Source organism: Erpetoichthys calabaricus, chromosome 11 (genome assembly GCF_900747795.2).
Source record: "Erpetoichthys calabaricus chromosome 11, fErpCal1.3, whole genome shotgun sequence".
Classification (NCBI taxonomy): domain Eukaryota; kingdom Metazoa; phylum Chordata; class Cladistia; order Polypteriformes; family Polypteridae; genus Erpetoichthys; species Erpetoichthys calabaricus.
The window spans coordinates 110,485,656-110,497,775 of record NC_041404.2 but is presented as its reverse complement, the minus strand read 5'-3'; the positions used below and the strand labels follow the sequence as shown (position 1 = coordinate 110,497,775).

Sequence of the window (12,120 nt, the reverse complement as noted above, 5' to 3'; positions counted from 1 at the left end):
AAATAAACTATTGTATTGTATTAGAACAACAAAACAGAATGACAGCACAGGTAACTGGAAAAAAATAATGTACTATATGACAGTGCACAACCATTGTGAAAATGGGCTTTCCAGACTCATTTTTAGCACTTTTCTCAGTGCATAAACAGGTTAATGGAAAGGGCATAGACCGCAATCAATTTAAAGTATTCCCCCAAAAAAACAAAAAAACAAAAAAAACACCAATGGACTCTCTACCCTCTTAATTAGCTACAGTTTCCAAATAAAATTTGACCAACCACCAATGCAGGACAGATTGCAAGCAAAAATGGATGCTGAAACATTCATAAAAAAAAAAAAAAAAAAAGTAATACTTTGAAAACAAACAAACCTGGCTTTATTTATTAGAATAACAAGCAATATTCATTAGAATTAGAATATACAAAGTCCAAATAGTAAGTTAGGTATCTACAAGGAAAATAAAACTTTAAAGGTTTATTATAAAACACGAAATAAATCATGAAAGCTTCTTATCCTACTAGATTGTCACTTTGACAGACTAACTGCTGAAATATAACTAAAATGCATTACACTGATGGTCCTAAGTTTAGCAAATAAGGGTCTTTCTAGGACAGTACTTTGTGATTGTAAATTAAATTAATCATCAAGAAGCAAACACCATATACTCTTCAATCATATACCCAGATAATCTATACAAATAGTCTCCTGCTTTTCTTTACTGCTTAACATTGACCATACATACTGAGACAATAGTTCTTTCCTAGAATCATTAATACTTAAATAAATTTATAAATATGCATTTAATTTCATACTGGACTATAAAAATGTGTATTGTTAGTGTTAACAATACAAATTAAGTTACAGGGTTATAAAGTGAAATGTAGAATCATGCTTCCCTGAAGAAAACTGCTACTGGTGTTATGATATTGTATGGAGCAGGGCCTAATAAAGTAAAACAGATTTTATATCAAAAACTTTAGGTGACATTAAAAAAAGGCAGCACTTAAAATTAACTGAGTTTAATTTATGTATTGTCTTTGGTTCTAGTTCTGAAATTTAAGCAGTATTTCCATTTAAAAGATACTATCATATGCATAAGGCAGCTTGGAGATTATATAAAAGACGACAAAGGAACAAATCTATAGCCCAATGCAAATCCATCTGTAACGTACATTTCTGAATAGTGTGTCAACATCCCTCAGACCCAATTATGCAAAAAAAGAAAAAACAGCAAATACAAAACTTCAGAAAAACATCTGACTGCATATTGAAACCTGAAATATTCATGTAATAACATAGTGATACATACTTACAAACCAGAGCCCTCCAATTAAATTTGTGAAACTACCAAAAAATGAACTATATTGCATAAAATAGCTTTTGCAAATCACTGTATTCAAAGGTTAAACAAAATACATTTTCAAAAATATTAAAAATTATTCATACATCTTAAAACAATCTGCGAACCAGAAATGCTCAATATACTTTTTTATAACAGACACCTGTAGCTATAATTTGCACATTGTGCTGTTTGATTTAACAACTTTAGCCATCACTATCAGCACGTTTTATGTAATTAAATGCTATCCATTGCTTTGAACTCGCTTAGAGCTTGCACTGGATTAACATGTTTCTTCTGTGAGGCTCTTTTGACTTTAGTTTGGCCCTCATCTTGTTTTTCACGCTTAACAAGAGGTTTCTTTTCTGGTGCCTTCATCTTCCATGAAACAGCTGGTAGGTTCAAAGATTTTATTCCCTGGGACTTCTGGTATTTCGTGGAGGCAACATAAGAAGCCTTAACAGTTTGTACCACAGCATTCATCAAATTCTTGGCAGCCTGAATTAGTGACATAGCGCTATCCACCTGCAATTAAAAAAAAAAAAAAAAATTCTTATAAATAGATGCATCTTCTTTAGAAAGTTTCAGTATGCATTAGTTTCATTTGGTGTTCTTGCACCCGTTTCCTTTCTATTGCTGCTTCATTATTCTTCAGTTTTATTCTTGCAAATCCACAAATTCTCTATAGGTTTGGCTTATAATTAGAGGTACTAACTCCTTATGCCCTAAGGGGTTTTTGGCATTATTGGGATTATTAAAGCCAAAATTAATTTGGCATTACTAAGGCCAAAAACAAACTGTTATTTTTCTCCTTATGCAACAACGGAGTTGCAAATAGCTAAAGAGTAGTGAGTATAACACTCCAAATTTTTAAGTCTTTGTATTAAATAAAAACCTTTGTTTTATACCAATATTAAACTAAAATAAAACAAAAATAGGTGTTTAGGAATTTCTCTGTCAAAAAAAATACTCAGTACATAACCAAGGCATTTTATGATGCACAACCCTGGGAATCAGTTTTCTTTTGTACCCCCAAGCTGTCAGCTACCATTGTTCCAAGAATAGATTTAATATCTCATAACACTGCAAAGTTGTACTGTTTGGGACAAGGTATCCCTCTTCTTGAAAACAGTCTCTTGCACCTAAACACTCTCTCAAAACAAATATTGCAATTGCAGTTATATTTACTTTTTTTAAAATATATATTCTCTCACATACACAGGTTGTGTGATATTTTAAAGATCTCTCCCTTTCTTTCCTAGGACACGAAGAGGAAGTGGACAGCGTCTGACTGTGAGATGCAGTGCATTGTCAAAGTATTCTGGGCCCTTGAGAACCAGATCTAGCATCTCCTAGCCACAGAATCACACCCGAGAGAACTAAAGGCTCAACTGCTAAAAGAAACTTCTTCGGCAGCTGAGATTATCACAAATCACCTTAATTTAAAAACTTCAACCCAACACTGTGCCACACTCTCACTTGGCCAAGCGAGTTTTACCCCCTGCACCCATCTGAAGCAACGACAAAGGATATCAGGCTGTTTCAGCTACAGTCAAATGAAAAAGTTTGGGAACCCCTCTTAATTCTTTGGATTTTTGTTTATCATTGGCTGAGCTTTCAAAGTAGCAACATCCTTTTAATATATGACATGCCTTATGGAGTATTTCTGCAATGAAATTAAGTTTATTGGATTAACAGAAAATACGCAATATGCATCATAACAAAATTAGACAGGTGCATAAATTTGGGCACCCCAACAGAGATATTACATCAATACTTAGTTGAGCCTCCTTTTGCAAATATAACAGCCTCTAGATACCTCCTATACCCTTTCATGAGTGTATTTTTGACCATTCTTCCATACAAAATCTCTCCAGTTCAGTTCAATTTGATGGCTGCCGAGCATGAAACAGCCTGCTTCAAATCATTCCATAGATTTGATGATATTCAAGTCAGGGTACTGTGACGGCCATTCCAGAACATTGTGCTTCTTCCTCTGCATGAATGACTTTGTAGATTTCAAACTGTGTTTTGGGTCATTGTCTTGATGGAATATCCAACCTCTGCGTAACTTCAACTTTGTGACTGATGCTTGAACATTATCCAGAAGAATTTGTTGATATTGGGTTGAATTCATCCAACCCTCGACTTTAACAAAGGGCCCCAGTCCCTGAACTAGCCACACAACATGATGGAACCTCCACCAAATTTGACCGTAGGTAGCAGGTGTTTTTCTTGGAATGCGGTGTTCTTCCGCCATGCAAAACGCTTTTAGTTATGACCAAATAACCATTTTTGTCTCATCAGTCCAAAGCACTTTGTTCCAAAATGAATCTGGCTTGTCTAAATAAGCATTTGCATACAAAAAAAGCGGCTGTTTGTGGCGTGAGTGCAGAAGGGGCTTCTTTCTCATCACCCTGCCATACAGATGTTCTTTGTGCAAATTGCACTGAATTGTAGAACGATGTACAGATACACCATCTGCAGCAAGATGTTCTTGCAGTTCTTTGGAGGTGATCTGTGGGTTGTCTGTAACCATTCTCACAATCCTGCGCATATGCTGCTCCTGTATTTTCCTTGGCCTGCCAGACCTGGGTTTAACAGCAACTGTGCCCGAGGCATTCCATTTCCTGATACAAGCATATAATGGGAAAATAATACCAAGTATACATCTATTCTAAAATGTTCAGAGATCTGTAACATCAGGAATTTAATGTATTCTGTGTTGCGATCACTGCCTTCATTCTGCGGTCTACGAACAAAAAAAAAAAGCCTGTTTAAGAAGCAGGTAGTGATTAATGACTGGGTCGGGTAACGCACAGAATACAAAGCATTTAACGTGGTACTTTAATTACGATGGGATTTGAGAAACTCTAGTAAATTACGGATTTTAAAATGACAAACTTTTTTTCTTCTTCACTGCTACTAATTTTTTTTCCTTCTCTCTGTACTTTAATACACTTCCGTATGACACTGTTGACGGTGGGCTACAACTTGCTTTTTCACAGAGACTGACATCTGACCACTTTCTGCACTTGAACTTTTGAGTGCCAGTGAAATTTCCAATTGCTGCTAATACCACTGCCTAAGCCACTAAAAAGTACATTTGTACTTGCTTCCACTTGAGGTGTGCTACTTAAAAGTAATAAAAAGATTATATATCCCTTTAAAGATTAATTCTAAGAATCTGCATACTTCAAAACTTAACTATCACATAAGTTGCAAAAGAAATACAAATCTTTAAACAGAAGTAACACATACAAATTTGATTGGTGGAACAAAATACTCACTCCAGACACTACTAGTTCCCCTCCAAGGTTCTGAACTTCTGCTTTTACTTTGCTGCAAATATTCAATTGATGACAATAAAGTGCAATGCGTTGCAGGTAGGCAAGGAGATCCTGTTTACAGGAAGAATCTGGACACTGGGGAGAAAAACAAAAATGCCAGATATAAACAAATATATAAATTAATCAATTCTGAATGATATACAATCAACAATAAAAAGTAAACTGTTTGTGTGGACATTGAAGAGTAGTACAAAACTAGTAATATTTAGCTTTAATTGCTGAAAAACTAAAACCAAAAGAGAAAAAAACAAATTAGAAAACATCCATCCATCCATCCATTGTCTCCCGCTTATCCGAGGTCGGGTCGCGGGGGCAGCAGCTTGAGCAGAGATGCCCAGACTTCCCTCTCCCCGGCCACTTCTTCTAGCTCTTCCGGGAGAATCCCAAGGCGTTCCCAGGCCAGTCGAGAGACATAGTCCCTCCAGCATGTCCTGGGTCTTCCCCGGGGCCTCCTCCCGGTTAGACGTGCCTGGAACACCTCACCAGGGAGGCGTCCAGGAGGCATCCTGATCAGATGCCCGAGCCACCTCATCTGACTCCTCTCGATGCGGAGGAGCAGCGGCTCTACTCTGAGCCCCTCCCGGATGACAGCTTCTCACCCTATCTTTAAGGGAAAGCCCAGACACCCTGCGGAGGAAACTCATTTCAGCCGCTTGTATTCGCGATCTCGTTCTTTCGGTCACTACCCATAGCTCATGACCATAGGTGAGGGTAGGAACATAGATCGACTGGTAAATTGAGAGCTTCGCCTTGCGGCTCAGCTCCTTTTTCACCACGACAGACCGATGCAACGCCCGCATTACTGCGGATGCCGCACCGATCCGCCTGTCGATCTCACGCTCCATTCTTCCCTCACTCGTGAACAAGACCCCGAGATACTTGAACTCCTCCACTTGGGGCAGGATCTCGCTACCAACCCTGAGAGGGCACTCCACCCTTTTCCGGTTGAGGACCATGGTCTCGGATTTGGAGGTGCTGATTCTCATCCCAGCCGCTTCACACTCGGCTGCGAACCGATCCAGAGAGAGCTGAAGATCACGGCCTGATGAAGCAAACAGGACAACATCATCTGCAAAAAGCAGTGACCCAATCCTGAGCCCACCAAACCGGACCCCCTCAACACCCTGGCTGCGCCTAGAAATTCTGTCCATAAAAGTTATGAACAGAATCGGTGACAAAGGGCAGCCCTGGCGGAGTCTAACTCTCACTGGAAACGGGTTCGACTTACTGCCGGCAATGCGGACCAAGCTCTGGCACTGATCGTACAGGGACTGAACAGCCCTTATCAGGGGGGCCGGTACCCCATACTCTCGGAGTACCCCCCACAGGATTCCCCGAGGGACACGGTCGAATGCCTTTTCTAAGTCCACAAAACACATGTAGACTGGTTGGGCAAACTCCCATGCACCCTCCAGGACCCTGCTAAGGGTATAGAGCTGGTCCACTGTTCCGCGACCAGGACGAAAACCACACTGTTCCTCCTGAATCCGAGGCTCGACTATCCGACGGACCCTCCTCTCCAGGACCCCTGAATAGACTTTTCCAGGGAGGCTGAGGAGTGTGATCCCTCTGTAGTTGGAACACACCCTCCGATCCCCCTTCTTAAAGATGGGGACCACCACCCCGGTCTGCCAATCCAGAGGCACTGTCCCTGATGTCCATGCGATGTTGCAGAGGTGTGTCAGTCAAGACAGTCCTACAACATCCAGAGCCTTGAGGAACTCCGGGCGTATCTCATCCACCCCCGGGGCCCTGCCACCAAGGAGTTTTTTGACCACCTCGGTGACCTCAGTCCCAGAGATGGGGGAGCCCACCTCTGAGTCCCCAGGCTCTGCTTCCTCATTGGAAGGCATGTTAATGGGATTGAGGAGGTCTTCGAAGTATTCCCCCACCGACCCACAACGTCCCGAGTCGAGGTCAGCAGCGCACCATCCCCACCATATACAGTGTTGACACTGCACTGCTTCCCCTTCCTGAGACGCCGGATGGTGGACCAGAATCTCCTCGAAGCCGTCCGAAAGTCATTCTCCATGGCCTCCCCAAACTCCTCCCACGCCCGAGTTTTTGCCTCAGCAACCACCAAAGCCGCATTCCGCTTGGCTGCCGGTACCTATCAGCTGCCTCCGGGGTCCCACAGGACAAAAGGGTCCTGTAGGACTCCTTCTTCAGCTTGACGGCATCCTTCACCGCCGGTGTCCACCAGCGGGTTCGGGGATTGCCGCCACGACAGGCACCGACCACCTTACGGCCACAGCTCCGGTCAGCTGCCTCAACAATAGAGGCACGGAACATGGCCCATTCGGACTCAATGTCCCCCACCTCCCTTGGGATGTGGTCGAAGTTCTGCCGGAGGTGGGAATTGAAGCTACTTCTGACAGGGGGCTCTGCCAGACGTTCCCAGCAGACCCTCACAACACGTTTGGGCCTACCACGCCTGACCGGCATCCTCCCCCACCATCGAAGCCAACTCACCACCAGGTGGTGATCAGTTGACAGCTCCGCCCCTCTCTTCACCCGAGTGTCCAAGACATGTGGCCGCAAGTCCGACGACACGACCACAAAGTCGATCATCGAACTGAGGCCTAGGGTGTCCTGGTGCCAAGTGCACATATGAACACCCCTATGCTTGAACATGGTGTTCGTTATGGACAATCCGTGACGAGCACAGAAGTCCAATAACAAAACACCGCTCGGGTTCAGATCAGGGGGGCCATTCCTCCCAATCACGCCCTTCCAGGTCTCACTGTCATTGCCCACGTGAGCATTGAAGTCTCCCAGCAGAACGAGGGAGTCCCCAGAAGGTATGCCCTCTAGCACCCCCTCCAGGGACTCCAAAAAGGGTGGGTACTCCGAACTGCTGTTCGGTGCATACGCACAAACAACAGTTAGGACCCGTCCCCCCACCCGAAGGCGAAGGGAGGCTACCCTCTCGTCCACCGGGGTAAACCCCACTGTACAGGCTCCAAGTTGGGGGGCAATAAGTATACCCACACCTGCTCGGCGCCTCTCACCGGGGGCAACTCCAGAGTGGTAGAGAGTCCAGCCCCTCTCAAGGAGATTGGTTCCAGAGTCCAAGCTGTGCGTCGAGGTGAGCCCGACTATATCTAGCCGGAACCTCTCAACTTCGCGCACTAGCTCAGGCTCCTTCCCCTTCAGAGAGGTGACATTCCACGTCCCAAGAGCCAGTTTCTGTAGCCGAGGATCGGACCGCCAAGGTCCCCGCCTTCGGCCACCACCCAACTCACACTGCACCCGACCTCCTTGGCCCCTCCCATAGGTGGTGAGCCCATGGGAAGGGGGACCCACGTTGCCTCTTCGGGCTGTGCCGGCCGAGCCCCATGGGTGCAGGCCCGGCCACCAGGCGCTCGCCATCGAGCCCCACCTCCAGGCCTGGCTCCAGAGTGGGGCCCCGGTGACCCGCGTCCGGGCAAGGGAAAACGCCGTCCAAAATGGTTTTTCTTCATAGGAGGTTTGTTTAACCGCTCTTTGTCTTATCCCTCACCTAGGACCAGTTTGCCTTGGGTGGCCCTACCAGGGGCATAAAGCCCCGGACAACAGAGCTCCTAGGATCATTGGGACACGCAAACCCCTCCACCACGATAAGGTGACGGTTAAAGGAGGGGAATTAGAAAACAGTGAAAACAAAAACTAAACAAAGAATGAAACGTCAAATAAAAACTATTAGTTAGAAAATTGCAAAAAAAAATGAAATAAAAATAAAAAATAGAATCAATAACTAGAACAAACACTATGGCACCCATATTCAAACCTGGATAGAACTTTGTCCACCATTGGGCACACTCACAGCCTGGGTGGTCAATTTGGACTTGAGTTTCACCTACATGTTTCTAGGGTGTGGGAGAACATACAAAGTCAACAAAGGAAGTACACTTAAAGAACTCCAAGGGGGTAGCCTTTAAACCAACACTAGAGTATTTCAGGTGGGCATCTTTGGATCGGCCATAACCATTTATCTTTATTTCATCACCACCACCCAATTACACTTACCTTGAAAATAAGTACTTGCTGATCAGATTTAAAGAAATTCGAAAGATCTGGATTCTAATATCTGTCCCTATATTTTAAAATTGAATGAGAACATCCTTTAAAAATTAACACTGTGTGTCTGCTCTTAAAGTCCAGTCTAGAACATTATCTTGCTTTTTGTTCTAGTCTTTATGGACTCATTTAAATAGGTAAAATGGCAGGTCAGACAACTAGAATGATGTACAGTGATACAGAACACAGTAATAAGCCTGGAACAAGTTAGAAAAAAATAAGTCTCTTTCCATAACTGGTCCAACTGAATTAAATATTTGCTACTACAGAATGGCTACTCTACATTTGCAAGACAAATCTTTACGCCACACTTAAACTCCTTTCATAGTTCTTCATACATTGGAAGTGTGCAAGAACTTTAAAGACTTTGTAAACAATTTGTAAATACATCTATGCAGCTATATTGCAGAAATCCAAACAGTAGTGGAGTCATCCTGAAACAATTTACAGGCATAAACAAAATTTGTTGGAACCCCTCCACACACACAAAAAACCCCACACAATTGTCTATGAAATTCACTTGAAACTGACAAAATTGGTACCTGTCATAATATATTCCATATTTAACAAAATCAGAATTCTAAAGCAAAGTCTGATTTTAAATGGATATTTCAAATAACAAGAATGAAAATTAATCTGTCAAAATCGATGAGATTCTTAACACAATATTTTGTTGCACAAACTTTAGAGGCAGTCACTACAAACAAACAATTCCTCTGGCTCTCAGGGAGACTTAGTTTTGTCCACTCTTACTGCTCCTGCTGTGTCAGGTTTGAAGGGTGCCTTCTCCAGACAGCATGTTTCAGTTCTTTCCATAGATGTTTGATAGGATTACAATTAAGGTTCATAGGCGGCCACTTTCACAACAGTCCAATGTTCTTAGCCATTCACAGGTACTTTTAGCTGTGTGTTTTGGGTCATTTTCTGTTTGGAGAATCCCTTACCTGTGACTGAGACAGAGCTTTCTGACACTGGGTAGTATGTTTTGCTCCAGAATAGTCTAGAGATTTCAATGTTCCTTGCAGACTTCAGGCACCCCGTGCCAGAAACGACAAAGCAGCCCCAAAACATAACCATGCCTCCCCCATGTTTCACCGTATGTACGGTGTAATTTTCTTTTAAAGCTTATTTTTTCATGTCTCCGTTATAATAAAAAAAATCTTGGGACGAGACAAGACTTTTTGAGGAGACTTTTTGGAATGAAGTCCCACGAGACAGACTTAACATGAGATTCTTTCAAGTCACGCCATACTTACAAACATTTTCAAACAAGACCACAGTCGTATGAATGCTTTTGGCAGACACTTCCTGTGCTCTCAGCTCTTATAAATTTTATTAGGACAATAATTTTATACATTCTAGATGACACGTCAACGACTAAGCGAAGAAGAAAGCAGTGTGTCGAAAACAGACCCAAAAGTGATAGATTATTATTATTCTTTTTTGCATTCTTTTCTCTCTATGTGCAAATTCTGAAAATAAATAATTATCAGCCTGGATCAGGTGGAATTGAAAACCTAGCAGGTCTAAGCGGGGTCAGAAATAAAACACAAAGTACAAGACAAAGTAGAACGTCGTAAAGAGGTTCAAAAAACGGTGTGAAACACATTAAAAGCAGGTTAGAGATTATGAAAGCAGAGGAATTCGAAAAGCACAAAAAAAAAAAAGGAGCAATAAATACAGAGCAAGTTACAGATTATGAAAGTAGTAAAACTCAAAGGTATCAAAAAAAAATAATGAAGATTGCATTAGGGCTAACAAATGGAAAGTATTACATGGTGAAATAACAGAACAGCAAAAAGACATCGAATATATGTGCATAGGTGATATGTCAAAAGTATGTAGATATTGTAAGGCTTTAAAATTTAAGTTGAGAGACTTGTAGATCGTCTAATTCGTGTTGCCATCAGGGAAAAGTAGTGTTTCTTCCCAATGAAGAGGCATATCTGCAAGAATTAAAAGATTTGTCGTTTGGTGAAAGTGAAATCCACAAACACAAAAGGCAAAATATCCAAATCTACAATAATCTGTAGATTTACACAATGATGGACCATACACTGATAATCTGTGGCCCTGTAACAATTAAAGCTATGACAACTATTTTCGAAGAAAACACAATTTGGTCAGGTGTATATTTATGATCACAGAAAAGTGATGCAACATAGAATTGAAAGAGTTAAAACGATCAGATGTATTAGAAATTATACAGCCAATAATGGATACAAATCCATACGTCAAAAAGTATCGCACCTTACACAAAAATTTATCTGCGAAACCCAGACAGAAATTTTCTTGGATTTCTATATGAATCTGAAAGATCACAGTCGCATTTATAATAAACCAACATGTGACAAATTGTTAGCGATAACAGTTTCGAAAGACGGAGATATCAAAGACAGAATTGATATTCGTGTATATCCAAAAGCAAAGCACGATTCAAAAGGAGATCTTGATATGTCATTCATATTAAAACGTTTAGTTTCCCTTGAGAATAGGTTTTGCTATGACAATTAACAAATCACAGGGACAAACTTTCGAAAAAGTCAATTAGAGCGAAAGAAACAATATTTACTCATTTGTAGTTAAACGATGCGTTGTCACAATACAAGTCCAAAACACTGAATCAAAATTCAATGTGATCTTAAAGTTAATTCCAAATATTGTTTTTACTGAAGTTTTAAAGTAAAAAGTGAAAATAATGCATATGTAAGAATTCCCATGAAAATAAAGAATTCCCATGAAAATAATCTCTTTAAATTGTATGTCTGGTTAAGCAAACCTGAGGGTTGGAGAGTGAAGCCCCCCTCTAGTGTGGGCATAAAAACAATACAAACTTTCCTAAAAGCTCCAGTCTTGTCTCGTCAACTATGCTAAAACCTAGTATGTCACATTTTTCAAGTTTTTGGCAAACTGAGAAAATGTTGTTGCCCCTATAATTAACGATCTCTAGATTAAATTTTTCCTGATCTTCACATACACAATATTGTTTTTGTCAGGAATCAACACCACCTGACATTTAAATCACGCAGTCACAGCATTTAAAACAGGTGATCGTAATCCAACGTTTTCATTGGTAGGCGGTCTTTTCCTCATTGGTCAGTGGAATTGCTAGGTTTTTGTCTTGCAGTATGTAAAATACTGTAAGCATACTAGCTTCTTCCATCGTACTATGACTGGTAAGACGACATATTTGGCCATTACCACTACCTTATAACATCAGGAAATACCTAGTAACTCCAAAAACTACAAAAAAAAAAACTCAATTTTGAAAAGAAAAAAAAAGGCAGCTACTAAATTTTTCTATTGCACGTAAGGTTTTCCCCAGAAGCATAGTAGCTTATCAATATGCATTTTGGCAAATTTCAGTCTGGC

The 12,120-nt window shown here is 41.3% G+C and overlaps 1 protein-coding gene across 2 annotated transcripts in view; it reads right to left on the bottom strand.

The window, feature by feature from the left end:
• Window positions 1–350: 350 nt before the first annotated feature.
• ctnna1 (catenin (cadherin-associated protein), alpha 1) overlaps window positions 351–12,120 on the bottom strand; it is a 229,827-nt gene continuing 218,057 nt past the window's right edge. For both annotated transcript variants that reach the window (XM_051934138.1, XM_051934139.1), the window contains exons 17-18: window positions 4,630–4,764; window positions 351–1,864 (exon numbers count right to left, since the gene is read on the bottom strand). In XM_051934138.1, coding sequence (XP_051790098.1) covers window positions 1,577–1,864; window positions 4,630–4,764 — 423 coding nt within the window. In that variant the 3' untranslated portion in view covers window positions 351–1,576. The remainder of the gene's footprint in view (window positions 1,865–4,629; window positions 4,765–12,120) is intronic.